Source organism: Pelobates fuscus, chromosome 5, assembly GCF_036172605.1.
Source record: "Pelobates fuscus isolate aPelFus1 chromosome 5, aPelFus1.pri, whole genome shotgun sequence".
In the NCBI taxonomy this organism is placed as follows: domain Eukaryota; kingdom Metazoa; phylum Chordata; class Amphibia; order Anura; family Pelobatidae; genus Pelobates; species Pelobates fuscus.
Window position 1 is genome coordinate 191,347,212 of NC_086321.1, and position 24,301 is coordinate 191,371,512.

At 41.7% G+C, this 24,301-nt stretch overlaps 1 protein-coding gene across 1 annotated transcript in view; it reads left to right on the forward strand.

Moving 5' to 3' along the window:
• CDH24 (cadherin 24) overlaps positions 1–24,301 on the forward strand; it is a 162,947-nt gene that overhangs the window by 74,136 nt on the left and 64,510 nt on the right. Inside the window, exons 3-4 of the mRNA XM_063454855.1 lie at positions 17,288–17,582; positions 19,119–19,238. Coding sequence (XP_063310925.1) covers positions 17,288–17,582; positions 19,119–19,238 — 415 coding nt within the window. The remainder of the gene's footprint in view (positions 1–17,287; positions 17,583–19,118; positions 19,239–24,301) is intronic.

Below are 24,301 nucleotides of genomic sequence, written 5' to 3' on the forward strand. Positions count from 1 at the left end.
CTACTGATCGTATCTTGCCTCGTGCAACCAACTGATCGATACGTCAGCATATGCACGTACACATGCCACGTGGTAATCTCGGCCTACTAAATTTATTTTTACCGAGATTCCACCACATTCCCCCCTTTGATGCCTCTTGATATTTCACAATTACTTGAGGCATCACTTAACCTTGGTTTGCATACACCGCAAGTTACCTTGAACCAGACCAGACTTATCTATGATGTGAATCTTCAACACTCATCTTCCTGCATTGGTTCTCCCTGATCTAGAGCCTTATATTTATAAATTGCCATTATCTGTGCAGCAGCCTTCCTCTCTGCTATATTTTCTATCAGGCTTTGCACAGACCTAACTACTAAGGGTATAAGACATGGCAGGAGTAGACACAACATTAAAATCAGTAGGACTCCACCTACCACTGCCTTAAGCCCTCCAAACCACTCATACCAGCTACCAAACCAACTGCTTGGATTGTACCCTTTCCATACCTGAGTAGGCACATGCGCTAGTTTAACCATATGGCTAGTAAGCTCAGCTATTGCTTGCCCTTCGTCATCTATTTGAAGACAGCAATTGCTCAGGTTAAACTTCCCACATACACCTCCCTCTACTGCCAAAGGGTAATCCAAGGCTAATCTATTTTGGTATACTGCTGTCCTCATCCTGGTATTGTGCTTCGTTAGAAGATTGAGCGCTTGTGATGTCTCGTTAGTAATGATCTCAACCACTGCCTGTAATCTTATAATACGGTTGAGCATATAAATTGGGGTTCTATAACCGAAGGTACCATCCTCTGCCCACGTGGCTGGCCCATAGTAATCTATAATACGCTGGGGAGGCCATTCATTATCTTCCCAGGCGCCTATCTCTATGGGTCCCCTTTTCTTCCTATGATTCACATCATACACTTTAACACCTAAAGTCTCACCTGTTTCAATAGGTAACAAGAAGAAGGATGGTTTGAGCATACCCAACACACATGCCCCTTCCCAGTCCTGTGGCAACTCCGAATAGGCTTTCTTACCACAAATCCAGTACAAATTTGCTGGGGCTCTCCAGGTAGATGTGATGGATAGGTCAAACCACACATCCTTTAAATTGGCGTATCTAGCAAACGGGTTAGATGGTTCTGAGACATTTGAAGCCGACCACCAAGTTGTATTCTTTGTATCATCATCATAAGCTTTTTGCCCTAGACAAGTTAATTCTCCTACAGAAGTATTATACATCATTCCTTTCCTCGCTATGCAAACATAACCTATGATGGAGGTCTTTAATCTCCACTCAGATTTACCTCTAACACTCATATGATAATCGGCTTGTGTAGATATTAATTGGTCAACTGCCTCAGAACCGGACATTACCTCCTTTGCTTCCCAAGGCCATTGGTCTCCCATGTTAGTACCTCCAAACACATAGCAGTTGGTAACATTAAGACTACCGGCAATACTCTCGGCTAAATCAATAAACAGGTTTTTAGCATTATGGGGGATCTTATTATCTATGCTCATCTCTTCATAAAAGGAATGGTATACTTGATGAGTCTGGGAGGATACCGTATCAGTCTCTATCCCTATAAACAATACTGTCCCAGGATCTAAACCCGTCCCATATATTTGAAACCCAAATAAATTACCATATTTATCTAAGAACTTGTCGGGGTTATTTATAAGTATATGGACTGGATTGCATTCCATAGACTTACAATATGGGCTGGTAGGCAACTTAGTCACAATCATGTCCTTGTCTACTGTCTGTCCCCAAGTTGCCCACCCCACACAAGACCAATATGGGCAAAAGTTATAATCTCTATTTGGGCATCTAGGACTCACATATTTATTTTTACTACTGGGACAAATATATTTATCGTTAGACCCATACGTCCTCTCCCATCTAAGATCCCCACATACATTCCACGGCTTTCTACCACTTGATATCGCCTTACACGCATCAAATAGCAGAACACCCGAAGAATGTACGGATTCTAATACCGTCTTATTAATTAGGGTCCCCTGAGGATCTCCATTCCTGAGAGTCAACCAAATTGTACGAGGTTGATACTCTGGACTGAAGCACTTAGGTTCTCCTACTCCTAAATGGCACACACTATATTCTATATTTAGGTATCTACATCTTGATACATCTCCTTTACACTCGTATTGTGAATGCCAAATTAGGGTTTGGGAAATATGGTTACCTGTTCTTGTAGTCTTAATGCATACCTCACAGCTAGGAGTGTCGGTACCTCTACCTTCCTGAATATAAAAATACACATATAAAAACATTATCATAAACACATCTTTCGTCGTCATCCTCAGTCTTCGTCCGTGCGAAGGCACCTCAGCTTCCAGGATGTAAGGGCTGCAGGGAATGGAGTTCTGCTCGTCTTCACAGGGGTCCCTTCGAGACTTTTCCTGGCTTATATACTATACGTCGGTGAGCGGACAGGCTTTATTATGGCCTTCTCACTCACTTACCAAATCTCTGAAACAATAAAATTTGTAATCCACAAGGTTCCTCGTCACTCCGACTGAGTCGTGCGCTTTAACCGGATCTTGCAGGGATTCTCTGGATCTGCTGTAACTTGCCAAGAATCGACTGCTGCTGGTTTAACCCTGGAGTGATGTATCCACGGAGTCACTTCGGCTACTTTTATCGCTGTAGGGGTAGACAAAAGAACAACATAAGGACCTCTCCACTTGGGCCCTAACGGTACATTATTCCACTCTTTAATCCATACTTGGTCTCCTGGGTGGTAACTATGAACTGGGGGATAAATATTCACAGGTAATCTATCTTGTACCCATTTCTGTACCTCCTCCATAGTCTTACCCAACTCTACAACTTGCTGCCGGGTAATTCCTTCTCCCAACTGACTCAAATCCCCCCTTAAGTTACCAAGTATGGGAGGTGGTCGCCCATACATGATTTCAAAAGGAGAGAGGCCCATCCTTCTGGTAGGTGTACTGCGGATTCGCAATAGAGCTATGGGCAAGAGAACGTTCCACTTAAGTTGGGTTTCCTGACACATTTTAGCCAACTGATTCTTAATAGTTCTATTCATTCTCTCTACCTTACCAGAACTCTGGGGTCTATATGCCGTATGAAGCCTCCACTTTATACCAAGCATATGAGTCAGTTGTTGTAGGCACTGATGAACAAAAGCTGGACCATTGTCCGATCCTATAGAGCAGGGTAGTCCATATCGGGGTATTATTTCTCGTAACAGGAATCTCACAACTTCTCCTGCTTTCTCTGTACGAGTAGGACATGCTTCTACCCAGCCTGAATAGGTACACACAACCACCAGCAGGTAGCGATGTCCACCAGATTTAGGCATCACTGTATAGTCAATTTGTAAATCGGACATGGGGAGTCCCCCCATAAACTGGACTCCAGGTGGCTTTACTGGTCCTTGCCTTGCATTATTTTTAGCACACGTTACACATCTTCGTACAATGGCCTGAGTCAAGTTGGACAATCTTGGTATGTAGAAATGTTTTCTGAGAGATTCTTCTGTGCTGTCTCTCCCAGAATGTGTCCCGTTGTGATAGTTTTGGACAATTTCTACCGCTAGTGATGCTGGAATGACTATTCTTCCATCTTCTAACTGATACCATTTGTTCTCCAAATACTTTCCAGGTTCAGTCTTTAACCACTCCTCTTCTTGAGCTGTATAAACTGGAGTCCATTGAGACAGTGGAGTTGGTATAAGAGCAGCTATATGCCCCACATACTCCTGTCTTCCCGATTCAGCAGCACGCTTAGCTGTACTGTCTGCCATCCGATTTCCTTTGGTTACATCACCATCTCCTCTCAGATGCGCTCGACAATGTATAATACCGACTTCTCTCGGCTCCCACACTGCTTCCAATAGTTGTAGGATTTCAGCTGCATACTTGATTTCTTTGCCTTCTGAATTCAATAGTCCTCTTTCTTTATACAAAGCTCCGTGGGCATGAGTGGTTAAAAACGCATACTTGGAGTCCGTGTAGATGTTCACTCTTAAACCTTCAGCCAATTGTAACGCTCGTGTCAGTGCTATCAATTCTGCCTTTTGTGCTGATGTTCCTTTTGCCAGTGACCGAGCTTCTATCACCTTGTCTATCGTTGTTACTGCATATCCTGCATAGCGGATCCCTTCTTTCACATAACTACTGCCGTCGGTGTAATATTGAACATCGGGGTTCTGGATGGGAAAATCACGAAGATCTGGTCTACTTGAAAATACTTCATCCATTACTTCCAAACAATCATGTTGACTTTCAGTAGGTTGTGGCAAAAGGGTAGCTGGATTTAAGGTGTTTACAGTCTCTAAATGCACTCTTGGGTTTTCACACAACATTGCTTGATACTTGGTCATACGGCTGTTACTAAACCAATGATTTCCTTTGTAATCCAACAACGTCTGTACTGCATGTGGGACTCGTACATAAAGTTCTTGACCCAGAGTGAGTTTATCGGCTTCAGCTACTAGCAGGGCGGCTGCAGCTACGGCTCTTAGACAAGGTGGAAGTCCGCTGGCCACTGCATCCAGTTGCTTAGACATGTAGGCAACAGGTCTTTGCCATGATCCCAAGTACTGTGTCAATACTCCCACAGCCATTCTCCTTTGTTCGTGTACATACAGGTAGAATGGTCGTGTGTGATCAGGTAGACCTAATGCTGGGGCACTCATCAAAGCCTTCTTCACATCTTCAAATGCCGTTTGCTGTTCTTGAGTCCATAAGAAGGGGTCGTGCTCTGTACCTTTGATAGCTGCATACAGAGGTTTTGCCAGTATCGCGTAGCTGGGAATCCATATCCTACAGAAGCCTGCTGCCCCCAAGAATTCTCGCACTTGTCTTCTATTCTTGGGTATCGGTATTTGGCACACAGCTTCTTTTCTCTCTGGCCCCATAATTCTTTGACCTTCAGAGATATGGAATCCCAGATATTTGACAGTTGGCAAACACAACTGAGCCTTCTTTCTAGACACCTTGTATCCTGCCTTCCAGAGAATGTGTAGTAGATCGTGCGTTGCTTGCTGACATATTTCCTTTGTAACTGCTGCTATCAACAAGTCATCTACATATTGTAACAATACACACTCTCCTGGGATGGACTCGAAATCCAGTAGATCTTGACTTAGAGCTGAACCAAATAGGGTAGGTGAATTTTTAAACCCTTGGGGCAGTCTTGTCCAGGTCATTTGACGTTTTGAGCCCGTTACAGCGTTTTCCCATTGGAAAGCGAAGATACATTGACTTTCTGCAGCAATTCGGAGGCAAAAGAAGGCATCTTTGAGGTCTAAGACTGTAAAATAGGTAGCCCCGCCCGGAATTAAAGCAAGCAGGTTATATGGATTGGGCACAACTGGATGTATACTAACAACCGCATCATTGACTGCTCTCAAGTCCTGCACAGGTCGATACTCATCTGTACCGGGCTTTTGAACAGGCAGCAATGGGGTGTTCCAGGGGGAAGTACAGAATTTTAGGATACCATACCGTATGAACTTATCCAGATAAGATTGGATGTTCTTCTTAGCCTTCTGTGGGATGTGATATTGTCTTAGGCTCACTGGATAAACCCCAAGTTTTAATTCGATTTTAATAGGTGGAATATTGCGGGCCAGTCCTGGTGGGTTGTTCTCTGCCCAAACTCCTGGTATGTTGAATAAGGACTCATCACTCCTAGGGTTTTGGCTAGTCAACGCTGTATAAAGTCGCCACTCTTCTTCCTTTGGTACGGATAATGTCATAATACCTGAAGGTCCATTGAACTTTAAGGATGTTGTTCCATTTGGTAGGAACGTAATCTGCGCTTGTAACTTAGATAGCATATCACGTCCCAGCAATTGGACTGGACATTCAGGCATATAAAGGAATTGATGTTTTACTACGTGGCCTCCCAATGTACAGAGTCGACTTTTAAGAACCGGTTTTGCAGCACTTCTTCCAGTTGCTCCTATTACAGTAATAGTTCTTCCAGATGGAGGAGCAACTAGGTCAGTCACCACCGAATGTTCGGCACCAGTGTCGATCATGAACGCACTCCTTTTTCCCCCTATTGATACATCGACCATAGGCTCCGCTCGACCAAGGGGGATGGAGCCCGGTCGGTATCAATAGTCCTCCATGACCGTGTCAGCCAATCCTACAAAGTCCCTACCTTCTCTATCGCGGGACCTTTGCGCTGCTGGATAGTACCTATCTTCCCTTACACTTCCTCTGTTCCCATTACTCCCTCTATTACCATTGCTCCCTCCGGGGCCTCCTCTACCTCTCGCTCTGCCTCTAAAGTTTCCATAACCTGTCCTAGGTCTCTCTCTCTCATACTGTTCTCTTCGCGGACACTCATTTCTCCAATGCCCTTCTTCCCTACAGTATGCGCACTGATTTCTACTCAGAGGTTCCTCATTCCACTTACTATCGCCTCTATCTGGGCCCCGTCTATCTACGCCTGCGATCGCTACCGCTAGCATATCAGCCTTTTTACGCATCTTGCGCTCTTCCTCTTTCTTTGTCTCTGTGTCCCTGTTCATATACACTTTATTCGCTACCTCCATTAGTTGGGTGATAGACATACCTGCAAACCCTTCTAACTTTTGTAGCTTGCGCTTAATATCTCTGTACGCTTGGCTGACAAAGGCGGAGTTCACCATTCGGGAATTATCTGCGTCTTCCGGATTAAAGGGGGTATACAAGCGGTATGCCTCCAATAATCGGTCATAAAAGACACTGGGCGCTTCATCACTTTTCTGAATCACCTCAACTGTCTTCGACATGTTAATAGCTTTCTTCCCTCCGGCTTTCATGCCAGCAATTATAGCGTCTCTATGGGTTCCAGTCGGGGAGAAATAGGGCATGAGGATGTGGGAGCTTGATTTTGGGAAAAGTTAGTAAATAGAATACTCCCAGCCGAGCTAGAAGAAGCTTGACCGGAAGTTTGAAGTGGCGCCAAATCAGGATATTTAGATCTAACGGGGGTTGGTTCTGGTTCCGGAAGGGGAGGTTTAATACGAGGAGGGGTGGATTCTGTACTAGAGGAGGAAGCAGAAGTGGATGAGGGCAATGAGGGGAGGGGTATAGAACTTCCTGCATTCGCGTTACCTCTTCCTGTAGGGAAGTAAGGGGGCGGCAAAGGGATCTCGGACTCAGGGGGCGTGTCCAAAATGGGCCTAACCACCGTCCTAGTGGACAAACAAGTCCTGGCCACCATGAGGCGACATTGGTCCTCGTGGCATATCTGAATCCATTTTGGCGAGTCGTTTACGGCCTGTCTCCAACAATCAATATATGGAAACTGCCCATAAAGTTCAGGCCTACCTGACACAGCCACGTGTACACGCTGTATCAGGGTTGGATCCAAACTACCACGTGGCGGCCATGCCGCAACCAAAGTAGGCCACTCCCTAGTGCACAAAGTAACCAAACGTACAGGAGACATTTTAACCCCAAAATCACATGTTTTGAATCCCTTTTTAAAATTCTTTACCATACAACCTAAGGGATCCGGAATCGTTGACTCCGACGCGCCCATACTTATCAATGGAACGTCGTTGACAACGAATACTATGCACGCGTACTATTCAACAGTCACACCCATTTCCTCTGGCAACAGCACCACGTGGTACGGTTACCAAGTGAAACGTACACAATAACACAATAAACACTCAGGGAATTCCCGTACACACACAGCTGTTACACCAGTCACTAGATAATCAATATTATGCCCTTTGGCGAAACTATACAGTCACCCACGCTATAATTCTCTATATATGAATTACCCGTCTATAACACACCCCAGTAACATCGTCTTTTACAAATAGCGGTTACAGTACGGTTAGCATAGGTCAAAGCACAATTTAAGGTCACAATACAATTATTAGTGGTTATGGTGTTAAACATGCAATGGACGACAGTGATTAGTACTTATATACAGTGTCAGTAAATATACAGGGTTATGGTACCGTGCACTATGATACAGCAACACACTATTAACACTCTCGCTAGACGGCTGAGCTCGCGCTATCTAACAAGATATACACTTTACTAACAATCTTTAACACATTTACAATCCCAACTAAACTATTGGCCAGTACCTTGAATGGACTACCTAAAACTATCTACATCCGTTTTGGTTAGCCACACTGCCCAAGCACCACATATAGCGAGCTAGAGGACCGAATTTACACAGACGCCTCTTAGTCGATTACTATCAAAAATCTAGTGGGTTCCAAATTTACACGCCTTCCCACTTAGCCAAGATAGGTTGAGAGCTAGCGAACCGAATTTACACAGACGCCGCTTAGTCTCCCGGTCCCTCCGACCTAGCGAACAAAATATACACCCTAGAACGCTAGTCTAGACAAGACACCGGTGTCCGGCTAGGGCTATTTACACCAGAACCCCGCCTGACTAACCAAATCAAACGGTCTTACTAAAGAGCGTTTGATTGAGCGGTGCGCCTTTGCTCCTTCCCTCCGACAGAGGGGGCAGATTCCATACACAATTCAAACCCCTTATGGGCCTACCGCACAATCGGTATACCCCTAGTGGGTCTGCCGTCTAAAACAGCAGTTGTCTTACCTCCTCGTTCCTGAACCTGAGTTCACACTCATCGACGGGGACATCCCAGCACTTCTTACGTAGAGGCCGATGATCTCCTGGACAACAGACCAGTGGCGCCGAGACGAAGGGAGGTCCACGCAGAAGTTCAGGGGTGCAGCCGTAGAGAACGTGGGCAAAGATAGACCGTCTCACGCCTCTGCCTCTCAGCTACCGTTGAACGATGAGCTTCCCGGCCAATGCACCAAATGTTACCGGAGAAACTGACGGAAGCCAAGCACAGAGAGATGGACACAGGTTTCTTCAGGAAGGAAGAGATTCTTTATTGGATCACCGATCGGGACTCAGAGGGACTAATGTCACCAAAATACAGCAAGTTCTGAGCCCCGGACAATAGTGCAGGCTCCTTATATAGGCACATAACTCCTCCCATATTAAGCTCCACCCGCACATTCTCTTGACCAATCAATACAAATAAGAATTAACTTCCTGCTTGACCGCATGGCCTGTCCAGCACAATGGAGGAGGGGAATACTACATCCTGTATTCTTGCACATGCTCCGTACACTACTGATCGTATCTTGCCTCGTGCAACCAACTGATCGATACGTCAGCATATGCACGTACACATGCCACGTGGTAATCTCGGCCTACTAAATTTATTTTTTCCGAGATTCCACCACACCTCAATACTAAATTTAACCCAACTTTAACCCTAAACACAATAATTCTATACACATCTTATATCTCAACTATAATCCCTCTCAATCGTTAAATCCTCCTAACACTAAACACCCTTTTTATCTAATTTTGATGCTAACCCCTCTCAAACCTAAACCTCAATCCTTCACCCTGAACACGTCTAATGTTATATTTAACCCTTTTTTATTTGCACGGCTTTATATTATCCTTAACCCTTTTGTGTGTATGTGTGTGTGTGTGTGTGTGTGTGTGTATATATATATATACAGTTGTCAAATATGTTTAAGATATTTTTATGCCTGCAATGCCCAGTTAAAAAATTATTATACTCACTTTATCTGCCTTTCTTTGTGTTTTTGTTTTGTTGTTTTGGTGGTGTGGTGTGGGGGGAGCAGGGTGGGCCTTGGAATTCTGTGCCTCCACCCTGCTCTGACCATCCACCACTTTAAGTACATAAGAAAGTGGGATTGTATATTTTATAGTATATTCTGGCCAGCTGCCCAGCCTTTACTCAGTGTCAGTGGTAATGGATGTCAGTGCTGGTAATCAGCCCAGCTTCTCTGATTCTATCTAGTACACAAATCAAATAAATCAAGTTATGTCCTATGAATGAATTAAGACAATCAACGTAAGCTCCAGTGTGCGTGTGCTTGTTCTTGAATATAGCATCGATAGAGTCTATCTCATGACAAACACAAACACAGGCAGAATTTACTCCAAAAGCCTCTGTGAAATTGATCTGTCAGTAAAGCAAACTGTTCTTCGATGGGCAGATATTGACTCAAGTGTATATATTTTTGGACTAGAATACGCCTTAAGAAAACCTGTTTGATCAATATTTTGTAGAGCTGTCAGAACTAGGCAAGTCAAATGCTCTCTAACAGGATTAGTGAGAATTCAAGGTGAATTTAAAGTGAATTTTAATTTTAAGGTCAAATTAGTCAAACAGCAGTTCTGCTACTCTGGCCTTAAATTTAAAATGCACTTTGAATTCTCACTTCATTAAATAACCCTGTAAGTAATGATGTGACACTTATTCCCGATTTTGGGACTGTGTCTATTTGTAATAGTTGTGCAGTGCTGATGCACTCAAACCTCCTGGATTAATCACAGACCGTCTACGGGTCTAGATAAATATGATCATTTTCAGATTCAGTGATACTACACCTTCCTCCCTGGTAAACTCAACATAGACAGAAACTTGATACATTTTGGTCCCCTTTGCTCCTGTAGGTCAAATAGAGTTTGCTGCATCTCCACACTATATGATGTGATGTGATTCTGCCTGCAGTTCCTGATGTGCCTCCCCAGTTTGTCTCTCATTGCGAACCTGAGTCTGGGCTTGTTCTATCCAAGGGGAATATGCAAAACTATTTGAATTTACTCACCAAGTTTCAATTAGTTTGAACTGTCAGGAGTTGACCTACAAATTGCCTGCCAATTGGTAAAGAACCGTGTTCTTGTTTCATCAAGATGTTGGGGAAGGGAACAGTTCTAGCTTGCATATGTAATGGTCATGTGTGATGGTCTTGGCCCATCATTGCTTCTTATTGGAAGTAGATCATACCATGATCACGATATTGTCCAGTCTGAAATTTCCTTTCAGCCATTTGACATACTACATCCCCATTGAAACCTTAGAAGCCGCTTGCTAAGCACTTATTAAATGCAGATAAACCCTTTATTGTCAGTGATCAAAACATCGATCAGTTCTGATATTCAGGGGAATCCAAATTGTATCAAGCACGTGGGAAAGCAATAAAACACACACTCGTGATAGTTGTGAATCAAAGAATGCTTCCGCCTTTAATTGGGAGAGCTTAGTTTTTATACATTTTGAAACATATTGAAACATATACTTGCTTGTAAGCAAAATAACACAGATGTCCTGTGTTTAAACAGTAACAGGAAAGGAATGTAAGAATAGATACATTTCTCAAGGACACAATATAAGAGCTTGCACAAACAGGGGGCAAGAAATTCTCCGGTGGGGGCCAGTGGTCACTAGAAACGAAAATTAAAGAGATCAATGTTCATTTATACATAATGCATATCACGAGTCCAAGTTTAGCCAATTTTAATATAGGCTAGCCTTTTTATGGCACCTACAAGCTTGAGCCTTGGAATCGAGGTGCATTCCTTCACAATCCCCTCTTTTGATCCAAGGGTCACCCAATTGTCTAAGGTATATCCAGATGTGCTAGCCACACCTGTAGGACTTTCCGTTATTTCTTCACCATGGTTCCCTTAGATTGGGTAAACCAAGAACCAGGTGAGGAGATTTTTCTTCATCAGTTAAGCGTGGTGACTTGCAGAGGTCGAGGTAACTGGCATATAGGTAATGGTATGGCCAACAGTGGATTTGGTTTTACATAAAGAGGTTAGTAGGCAAGAATAGAACTTAAAAGTGAGAAAAATGGCCTTAATGACAAACTCAGCTAATAGCAAAAAGTACAAACTTTTCTTAATTAGCAAACTTAACCATGTTCCTAACCCAAATGTCCAATCCCAATCCCCAAAGAATCCGGTATCCTGTTTGATATCCTGAACTAAGTCATGTAAATCTTGTATATGTTTATGGATCATAGGTTAAAACAACACATACCCTTAATAGCTTCACATCCTAAATCATGTTTCATCAATAGATAGTCAATAGCAGCCCTATTTTCGACGATTGCTTTCTTATTTGCCTGGGTGTCCATGAGGAGTTCATCTAGGGCAAGCATGTCACAAGCCGCGATGAGCCCGACGAGCCGCGAGTACATGCTCTGTGTTGTAGCAGAGTAGACACCTGCTTTCCCCACATTGCAGGTGCCTACTCTGCTAAAACTTACCCTGCCGGGGAGGAGGGCCACCGAGGGAACTCAGTGTTCCAGCTCCTCACTGCTCCCTCGCGCGTCATATTCCAGCACCTGGCATCACTAAACCACGCGAGGGAGTAGTGAGAAGCAGATAGAAGGACCCCAGGGAGATGCCCCACAACGGCTCCAAAAGGTAGGGAGCAATACAGTAAAGTGTGTGTGTGTGTGTCTGTCAGTGAGTGTGTGTGTGTGTGACTGTCAGTGTGTGTGTCTGTCAGTGAGTGTGTGTGTCTGTCAGTGAGTGTGTGTGTGACTGTCAGTGTGTGTGTCTGTCAGTGAGTGTGTGTGTGTGTGTGTGTGTGTCTGTCTGTGAGTGTGTGTGTGACTGTCAGTGTGTGTGTCTGTCAGTGAGTGTGTGTGTGTGTCTGTCAGTGAGTGTGTGTGTGACTGTCAGTGTGTGTGTCTGTCAGTGAGTGTGTGTGTGTGTGTGTGTGTGTCTGTCTGTGAGTGTGTGTCAGTGTGTGTGTCTGTTAGTGAGTCTGTCTGTCTGTCTGTCAGTGTGTGTGTGTCTGTGGGGGGGGACTGGAATTTAGAAGAGGGGGGACTGGGACTTAGTAGAGGGGGGACTGGCATTTAGTATAGGGTGGTGCTGTGGTTTAGTAGAGGGGAATGCAGGTTAATACTGTAATTTTCAAAATAAACCTACGTTTCTATGAAAATTTAAGTTTTTGTTTTTTTTGTGGGCCACATAAACTTAAATCTTGTTTATGTGGCCGTGCTAGACTTTGAGTTTGACATGCTTGATCTAGGGCCTGGGAAGTGGCATTTAAACCCTTTGTAATGGAACAGGCTACAGCGTTAATTGATCTTGCATTAGAGGTTGCTAGGTCTGGGAACCCAATGAAAGATACAGCCAGGGATATATATTCAGCTTGGGACAGTAATCTGACGCTGGAGTCACAGTCAGCGGGGAAAGAGTCCGTAGTGCTCCTTTTTCTGTGATTGGATCCCTAATGTGGGACTTGTCCCAAAGATAAGTCTAACTTGTTAAACGGGAAATGGTACAAGGGCCTCCTGTGATATTGCCCGGGACATAGGCCTAGGTAAGGTTGCTGCAGGAGAAAGTCCATCCTAAGGGAAGTTGGACATTCTTATGAAAACTATAGACTTTATGTTCCTGATTGCAGGCCACCATATTAAAAGAGGAGTCGTGCATTACAGTATTATTGGCCCAATCAGCATACCAAATGTTATTTTTAGCAAGACAATAAGCAGTGCTGTTGCAAGACATGGAGTTAGTAACATTTCTACAATAAGTAATATTGCGCTTGGTGAGGCAAAAGTCATCTGATGGAGCTTGGTTAGTGCTAATAGTCTTTGAACGATACTCACAGGTAAAATACCAACATATTTCTGCTGAGGTAACATTTAACGTATGGAGGGTTAATGGGGGGGCTGCCTTCAGGGGTGTATTGGCATATGAGTACAGTTCACACTCTGGGGTCAGGGCAAAATCCCTAGAGGGGTTGTGACTGATAGTTGTCAGGGGTCCATCTCTGGGACCTGGGTTTTCTAAACCAGAGGGTACTGGGGGAGCTGGTTTATTGTCATATCAATATTTTTCAAGTATTTGCCCAGGGGTGGGTACTGCCACTTAGCAAGATTCTATAGCATGTTTAGTATTATGTAGTGGGTTGAAGCAAAAAGAGGTTAGGTTGAAAGCCTTTGCTATCTGTATCCGTATATTATCCTGCCAGGGTTTGTTTTCCCGTGCTAACAGGCTTGGTTCACCCCACCCAATAATACATATAATGAAAAAGGATAAGAGCACTTTCATGTTGAAGGATCAGTCGGAGTGACTTGTTTATAGTGACTGGCATGTATCCACGCGGTCTTTCCTTCAAGTTTTACTGAGGTGGCTGTAGTTAGCAACACCTGGAAGGGGCCATCAAATTTCAGATCAAGTCCTTTCCTCACATGTCTTTTTATCACTACCCAATCTCCTGTTTGCAGTTTATGAATGGCAGAACTGGAGTCCGGATCTGGAAGAGAACCAAACACTTGTTTATGCACCTGCCCTAACCTGCTATGGAGAGCCTGCACAGAGGAGGTCATACTACCATGCTGCATCTAGAGGGTCTGGGGGAAGTAGAGGCCTGTCTTAGGGGCACAGCCAAAAAGAATCTCAAAGGGGGACAAGCTTTTTCTGGTCTCGGGGGTGAATCTCATAGAGAAGAGTACTAGGGGGAGGCACTCAGTCCACGGCTTCCTTGTCTCTTGCATGGCCTTTGCACGTTTTTTTTAAAGTGTCATTCACCCTTTCTACTTTCCCACTACTCTGGGGATGGTAGGGGGTGTGGAAAGCCTGACTGATCCCTAGTGCTTTCATGATTTCTTGTATTATTTCCCCAGTGAAATGGCTACCTCTGTCACTCTCAATCACTTCAGGTACCCCGTATCTACATTCCAGTTCCTTCAGAAGTTTACTTGCCGTGACCTTCGCTGTGGCTTTCGACACTGGGTAGGCCTCAGGTCAGCCTGAAAAGAGATCAATGCACACCAACACATATTAATATACTCCTACCTTAAGCAGTTGAACATAGTCTATCTGCAGTCTCTGAAACGGGTAAAGTGGCCTTGGGATATGTTTACCTGGTGTTTTGACAGCCTGTACGGGGTTATTTCTAGCATAAATCAAGCTTGGGTGTGTTTAGCTGCTACAACGGTAAACCCAGGCGCCAGCCAATGGGTATTCACTACACAGTTCATGTTCATCTTTGATAAATATGTGGGTCCATGGGCTACAATACTCGTGGTAGACACAGTATTTTACACACACTATTTTACCTTTTCTCCACATTTTGTTATCATCAGGTTCTGCATCTTGTTTCCTCCAGAGAACTTGTTCTTCCTTGCTTGCTTGCTTCTGCAGGCTCAACAATATATTGTAGTCCACAGTATTTTCTGGAAGAATAGGTATTAACTGTAGAAGGATGAAGTTGGATTGCTGCTTGCTTGGCAGCTTCGTCTGCTTTGTGGTTTCCTCTTGTAATTTCACCTGTGATCTTCACGTGAGCTGCCACCTTGATGATGCCTACTTGAGTGGGTAGCAGGATAGCGTCCATTAGGGCACTCACGACTTCAGAGTTCTTGACTGGAGTTGCTGCTGAGGTGAGAAAATCACGAGCACGCCATATAGGCCCAAAGTCATGGGCTATACCAAAGGCATAGCGAGAGTCTGCGTAAATATTAGCTGTCTTACCAGAGGCCAGTTTGCACGCTTCAGTGAGTGCCTCGTGATAGTTGTGAATCAAAGAATGCTTCCGCCTTTAATTGGGAGAGCTTAGTTTGTATACGTTTTGAAACATATTGAAACATATACTTGCTTGTAAGCAAAATAACACAGATGTCCTGTGTTTAAACAGTAACAGGAAAGGAATGTAAGAATAGATACATTTCTCAAGGACACAAGATAAGAACTTGCACAAACAGGGGGCAAGAAATGCTCTGGTGAGGGCCAGTGGTCACTAGAAACTAAACTTAAAGAGATCAATGTTCATTTATACATAAAGCATATAACGAGTCCAAGTTTAGCCAATTTTAATATAGGCTAGCCTTTGTATGGCACCTACAAGCTTGAGCCTTGGAATCAAGGTGCATTCCTTCACATTATCTCAACCAAATAGACACAACTGTCTGCTCCCACTCTCCAACAATGGGTGCTTTTAGGTGAAGATATTCATGCAATGGAGTCTCTGACTGCTGTTGTACAAAGTCATTTTGAGAATTGCTTGTAGACATGGATGCCATGGATTGGCTTTGTTTCAAATCTCCCAGAGGGTAGCTGATTTGTGGAGGCATAGTTAGCAACATGTTTATTCACAAATATTGAGGGGGTTTCCTGTCCCCCCCCCACCTCCCTTTGTTCCTGTTCCCATAGATTTTCAAATTCCCCACCCAGTCTATTGGTTTCGCTCTTTAATAGATGGATATTGAAGCAGGCTACAAAGGTCATTCTTAATCTCATTTCTGTTGGCTGGTTGTTTGTTGCGTGATAAGTAACGCATGATGGATCCTATAACAGGAATTTAATTCTATTTTAGTATTGCTTTCTTTTTTGAGATATTGTAAAAGAAACGTGTTTCAAATAAAGATTATTTAAAAAAAAGATATACTTACTCCTGTAAATTCCAGAGAAGTGACAATGGTGATATTGGTTTAATAACAGCCACCCCAACTCTACTATTAGTTTACCGATTTTGACGTACACAGTGTTAACCTGCGCTGCTGACTATGCAAGACTTTTACAAACTGCTGCAGTACTAAGCAAAAACATAAAAAAACAGAGTTCTATAAAACCAGATAGTGATATTGTTATTATTGGTATTTATATAATTTATTCCATCAAATTCCGCAGCACTATACAAGATTATTAAGGGGAAATTAGCAATTAGACAGACTATTACAAATGATGATAGGAATAATGATATTATTATTATTAGCAATTCTATACCAACAACATATATTGTATGTATAGTTTTACATTAGTTTTACAAGTGTCAAATTTATCACAGATCGAGAATTAGTACATTCCTATCCATGCATAGTCAATATGCATTACATTTTAAAGAGAATAGCATTAAAACCATTTTTATGTATAACACTGGGTGAGTGCCAAATCTCTCGTTTTTTTTGTTTTGTTTTTGTTTTAGTAATGCTCTTACTATTCACAGTAATTAATTTGAGTACTCCAAAACAGTGTAGGTATTCAGGATCTGTATATATGGACAGGTGGATCAATACATGTCTGTCATTCTAGTGAAACAATGCTTCAAATGATAATAAAGGACATATAAATTAAACAAACCAAGATATACAGTGTAATTCATTACCAGTTAATTTAAATTAGCAAAGGTCTAGGTTGAAATGGCCCTCATAAAATTAACAAGAAAATAGGCATGAATCAATATCTGCGTAGCCACCACTTCTGATCCAAATTAAAATCTCATTTACAAAGATGACTGAGGCCATGTGCATTATGCTCGACTCTTCCAAACAATACAGATTAAATGTTTAAGTATAACCTTGCATGAGGTTCCGCGCCACAATGACATTTATGGGAATATATTAAAGGTTCTCTAGAGTAGTAATTCCTTGAAAATGTGAACCTGGTTTGATCTTTTATTTTACCATTAATTCTGCTATATAATGTGTATATTGACTCTTCAGCTGCACACAGATGTGGATCGAGGGGAGGGACGAGCCAAGTACCTGTTGACTGGAGAAGGAGCTGGCTCTGTGTTTGTCATTGATGATAAGACTGGAAATATCCATGTAACTAAGTCTCTGGACCGAGAAGAGAAAGCAGAGTACATTTTACTGGCACAGGCTGTGGACAAATTGACTCTTCGACCTCTTGAACCTCCCTCACAATTTATCATCAAAGTGCAAGACATAAATGACAACCCTCCTGTCTTTCTACACCCTCCCTACAAAGCCACTGTGCCAGAGATGTCCAACGTAGGTGAGGGGGGATTATTCTGTTTGGAGACAGGTTTTCACCCATGCTGCCATTAAGGGGTCTAAGTACATAAACAATAACATCCTGGCTCTAACACTGTTAATATAAAAAACGGTGAATCACTTTGTACATATGTCTCTTACACTCATGGAACTATGGTGTTTGCTATAGAAACTATTGATCACCACCTTAATTCCTCTGTACTTGAACACCCAACAGTCAATTGGTTATTTTTTATATAGCATTACCATACTTTTTATAAAATATTTTTTCTTTTTTTAAAGCATAAGGAAATCAGTTCAAGCATCTCAAAATGGTAGACTTCATGTTAATCATATATTTGGTAATTTTCCAAAGCAATGGTCATTAAGTTATGGGAATAAATGCATCAATATAATTTGTTTCAGGTTCTACACATTAGACATTTAATTATACATTAAATAAGTTTATTATGTCATTACTAATTATTATTATTATTTTATTATTTATTTAGCGCCAACAAATTCCGTAGTGCTGTACAATGGGTGGACTAACAGACACATAATTGAGATCAGACCACTGGACGTACAGGAACAGAGGGGGTTGAGGGCCCTGCTCGATGAGCTTACATGCTAGAGGGAGTTGGGTATAGTGACACAAAGGGTTAGATTAGGGGAATTAAATAGTTTGTTAGAGAAGGGTTTATTGAGTGCTTGGTATGTCATTTTTGACAGTTGCAGGAAAGGACTCATGGGGTGGGGGATGAGAAACCTGCTGACAGTGTAATTGATACGCTTTAATGAAGAAGTGAGTTTTCAAAGATTTTTTGAAGGAGTGGAGGCTGGGTGAAAGTCGGATTGAGGAGGGAAGGGAGTTCCACAGAAGAGGTGCAGCCCTGGAGAAGTCTTGAAGGCGAGCATCAGAGGTGGGGATCCGGGCAGAGGATAGGCGTAGGTCTTGGGCTGAGCGCAGGGGTCTCGATGGGACATACTTGTGTATGAGGGAGGATAGGTATGTTGGAGCAGCATTATGCAGGGATTTGTAAGCATTGCCAGAATTTTTAATTGGGCCCTATATCTAACTGGAAGCCAATGCAGTGACTGACAGAGCGTGGAGGCATGGGAGGTGCGACCGGACAGGAAAATAAGCCTCGCAGCCGCATTCATTATAGATTTCAGTGGTGCAAGCTGGGAACATGTAAGACCGGTGAGAAGGGGATTGCAATAGTCAAGGCGAGAGAGAACAACAGCATGAACCAGTACCTTAGCCGCGTCCGGCGTTAGATATGGGCGGATGCGCGCTATGTTCTTGAGTTGGAAGCGACTAATGGCAATACATGTCAACAATTGATAAATGATACCAAGTTTTAACTATTTAGCAGTCTGAAGCTGCCCCTACTTATCTGACCCTTTCATAATATTTCGCTGTAGGTAAAGAGAAGGTACAAATGGCGATCTAAAAGATTTGTTAGTACATTACAGATGGCTATGATGATAGGTAAATTAGGTACAAGCTAAATAGTGCAGGTTAAAAATCAGCTGATTGTGCATTTTCCTGCAGGAACCTCTGTGATCCAGGTGACCGCCAGTGATGCTGATGATCCTACATATGGGAACAGTGCTCGACTGGTGTATACTGTCCTGGAGGGGCAGCCATACTTCTCTGTGGACCCTCAAACAGGTAATATCAGGCAGAGCAGAAGCAATAAGGTAGTATGTGGGGAAACCATAGTGTAGAGGCAACATGTATCAATGACTCCCAAACTCTTGTTTCATTGGTATGAACAGTTTTAGCATTACGATTGTTCCCTTTATACATCATTAAATGAATGCAAATTCAGTATCAAAATTGTGCTTTCATCCAGTCTACCAGATGGATTGCCAACCAGATAAACCATGCTTTATAAATACATAAAAAAAATGAGATATGATGTCTAGAAATATGTGTGTTTCATAATGCCTGCAGCCTATTTGGAATATTTGTTAGTACATTCATACAGAACATTTATTTGATTCTACAATAATACAGAAATTGTGGAAGTCATCCCTAAAAAAAAATAAAAAAAAAAAGATAACTGACTAACAAGGTTTAAGGTGTTTTACTAGGTTTTCTAGAGCAGAATGTTTTTGACAGCAGGTCTGTTATAAAGACATGGTAGACTGAGTTTTCTAAAGCATAAAAGTGATCTTATTCTTTATGGTTGAGTGAATAACTGAGAAATGTGTTATGCTGTAGCCAATGCACTTAATTAATTAAATGGGGGCAAAGGAGGGGCTGTCCATAAAGCTCAAGTCCAATACACATCTTGTCCTGGCATCTGTGCTCTCTAAGGTGAGAAAAGCAATCATTTGATTAATACTTTCTAACAAATGCCAGGAGATTACATTTTATAGCATTAGTCATAAACTAATACGGTTTCGAGGAATGACAGTAACTTAAATTGTCAAGGTTGCACAATATTATTAAAAATGGAGTAGCTGGTCCATATTGCAACAAAATATACTGATAATCCACAGAGACCTGACGTAATCAAAGACTATTTTCACCATCAATATTAGTGCAGATGACAAAAAAAAAAAAGGGTCTCTTTCATTTCTTTGCAGGGGAATGGTATAAGGAGCAGCAACTTGACACTAATTCTGGAAATGTAGCCGAGCAGCCAGAGTACTGGCTACTAATCTGTCCAATATCTTCACACTTCTTTTAGTTCATACAACACCATATTGCAATCCCTAGTCTACATGCACGGAAGCCACACTCCGGAACCTCAATAAAGAATCCTGGCAGAACAAACACATGATGCCACTTGCCCACACTTTAGTATTAGAAAAATCTTCACCAAGGGTCTAGGAGGGGCATAATCTTGGTGTGGCATGAAAAATGTCATATTATTGTATATGCAACCATATTTTCCATACATTGTAAACTATATGGAAACAAATTAGTAAATGCAAACCTGGCACCTGGCCATTTATTTAATATTTATTTATTTATTGATAAAATATTTTACCAGGAAGGATACATTGTTCTCGTTATCAAGTATGTCATGGGATACATTTCTCTCGTTTTCAAATATGTCCTGGGTCCACAAAACATTGCATTGATACAACAGAGTACAATAAAATACAAAAACAATATTAATACACAATATATACAACATTTAACATAGAACAGGTAGGAAATATATAATCACCCATGACAGGTGCATTCTGTTTTGAGATATGTAGAGAGGGAGCTCTTAAAGCAGCACTGTCATGCCGAACTTACCTTTCCCCAATCGATTCATCTTCTCTCCCTCTGTCAGGATCTGTTCTTCATTTCTTTTCAAATAATTTTTATTAAAGTTTTAATATTTTGAATAACAAGTAATAATAATACAAACATTGTATTAGGGGTAGGAAAAGGAGGGGAACTTGGAAATGGGAAGGGGTATCCATCCATCATTGAAATAGGCATAACAATGTATATGGCAAAAATGTTGTACATAATTTTGGCATTATAAAACGAATAACATAAGGATATCATACCTTTACTAATGGAGCTGTATAAAAAAAACCTCTCTAATGGAGATATTTCAAGTGATTTATAGTTTTTATCTGCTTCAGATACCTGGTATAATTCTTTCAATTTGTCAATGATTAGCATACATTCCAGTTCACATACATTTGTTAATCCATACTTAAGCTTCAATTTTTCCAAAGAAAGAATAGCATTGCCATAAAAAAAAATAAAAATTATCCAGATTAGTTACAGAGCAATCCTTCAACAGTTCTATTTTTAAGGATGGTATATAATCTTTCAATAACTCAATAGGCATTGCTCTATATAAACTGGGAGAGTGGTCATTTTTAAAAATAATGTCCCAGGCCTTGAGCGTAGTCTTGGTAGATAAAAATAATTTTGTAATTCCAGGTCTTTTCTTAGGATTTAACCAAGGTAATTCTGACAATCTAACCGGTAAAATGTTCGATTCTTCTATTTCCATCCATCTGGGTTTATCAACCTGGTTATTAAAGCTCACAGCCACTGCAGCGTTAGTGGCGAAATAATATTTGCGGATATCGGGGACACCGATACCGCCATCCGATTTATGGTGCTGCAGGGAAGTGAGCCTTACTCGGGCAGGCTTGTGCCCCCACATGAACTTCAGCATTGTCGAGTGAACTTTATTAAAAAATGATCATGGGATGGACAAAGGGATGGTACTAAAAAAAAAAAAATTTTTGGAAGTATCATCATTTTAATAGATGCGACCCTCCCCAGCCATGAGAGCTCCATCTCCATCTCTCTCCGCCCCATCTCTCCATCTATTTTGTAAGTCCGACCATGCTTTCCTCAAGTTGTGATTGTGCATATTGACCAAATTTTTGCATAAATTAATGCCAAGATATTCCATATAGTCAGTTCTCCAATCAAATAAATATGATTTCTTAAGGGCAGTGGTTTCCAAATTATTTAAATGAAACGGAAGGGCCTGAGTCTTAAACTCGTTTAATTTGTAGTACGATATCTCGCCAAATTGAGTTAAAATGTCCTTGAGGTGTCTCAAAGATTCTTTTGGGTTTTTGACAGCTAGGATTATATTGTCTGCAAACAGGCCAATTTTATGAATGGATTCTTTAATAGCAATTCCTACAATTTGTGGGGTCGTTCTAATTAGTTCAGCCAGGGGTTCTATCGCTAAAACAAATAAAATTGGAGATAAAGGGCACCCCTGTCTCGTCCCATTGGTTAGAGAGAAAGTTTTAGATGTGAAGCCGAAAGCTGAGACATGGGCGGAGGGTGCGCAATATAGCGCCTTAATTGCTGTGATAAAGGATGATGGTATGTTGAACCTGTCTAACGTTCTCCATAAATATCCCCAATGTATCCTGTCAAACGCCTTCTGTGCGTCGAGATAGAAGCAAAGAAGGCGTTTTGGTCATATTGATGTGCTGAATCAAGTTTATGAATCTTCTAGTTCCATCTGGCGCCTGTCTATCCTGTACAAAACCCACTTGATCCTTATTAATAAGCAATGGGATTAATTTGGTTAATCTATTTGCGAGAACTTTAGAAAAAATCTTTGAATCGTTATTAATCAAAGAAATGGGCCTAAAGTTAGGGCATCTATCTGGAGTTTTTCCCGGTTTTGGCAAGGTGACTATTCGTGCGCACAAGGACTCCTCCGGCATCTTTCCCCTGGACTTATAGGAATTGAACATTTTAGTCATATGAGGAATAAAAATTTCTGGAAATGTTTTATAATATAAAATAGTGAATCCATCGGGACCAGGGGCTTTTCCAGATGGCCTAAGTTTGATCGCCTCAGCTATCTCTTCTGCTGATATTTCACATTCTAAGCTTTCTAAATGTCCTGGAGACAGCCGAGGCAATGTCACTCTGTCTAAGAATTTATCAATTGTTGTTGCAGAAAGCTGGGGAAGGTCCGAATTACATTCTAAATTATAAAGTTTACTATAGTACTCTGCAAACATATCACTAATTTTAGTTGGATGAAACACTTTTCGCCCCTGATCATCAAGTAAATATGCTATTTTTGATTGGGCATTCACATGCCGGAGTTTGGATGCCAAAAGAGTTGAGGCCCTGTTGCCTTTTAAGTAAAATGTTTTCCTGAGATGACTCACCATGAGAGATGTACGATTTAAATAAATTTTGTTAATTTTAGCCTTAATTTCTCCTATCATTGCTGATAGGGAGGACGATGGACCAAATTTATTAGCCTGGTTCAAATTGTACAATTCTTTTTCCAATGTTCTTAAATTATTGCTATTAATTCTCTTCAGGTGAGATGCTCTAGAAATAAAATGACCTCTTAACACAGCCTAATACACATTCCAAGTCACCTCGCCAGGAACCTCGGGTGAGGCATTTTCTGAAAAATAATCACTCAAAGCTTTCTCCATCAATGACCTGTTCACAACATCATTTAACAAACAATCGCCTAATTTCCAGGTTCTGTTTGGGGCTGATGAAACAATTTCGTCAATATGCATTATGATTGGAGCATGGTCGGACCAGTTGATGTCTAAGATATCAGATTTCAAGATGTGCGGGATTAAAGCACCCTAGACCATAAACCAGTCCAGCCTGGAATACATATTTTTAGAGACAGAATAATGCGTAAAATCTCTTTCATTCTCATGCATCAGTCTCCAGGAGTCGTATAAGCCACATTCAATCATGTGTCAGGAGCATTTGTACGCTAATCTGTCACTGTCCCCTCTATTCTGTTGATCATGTTCTTCCCTAGCGTTATCCAATTCTCCATCCATAACAAAATTTGTGTCGCCACACATTACCAAGCTGCCTCTCACATTCTCATTCACTAAGTCCATCAATTTCCTAAAAACCTGCAACTGGGTTGTTGGGAAAATACATGTTCACAATAGTATATTCAATAGTATTGAGTGATCCTCTCCATATTAAATACCTCCCGCCATCATCCGTTATTACTTTGTTTGTCAAACATGCTACATTCCTGTGGAAGAAAATCGACGTACCTCTAGACTTGGATTTATGAGTGCAATGGTATTGGACTGGGAAAAGCTTTGACATAATCTTATGGTCTTTATCATCTTTAAAATGCGTTTCCTGTACACAGATGAAATCTGATTTGTTGGGTTTTGCTTCTTTGAATAATAATCGTCTCTTGTGGGCGGTGTTCAGGCCTCTCACATTAAATGACATATTTTAAAACCATGGTTTATGGAACAGCAATACCTGGTAAAGGGTAAAAG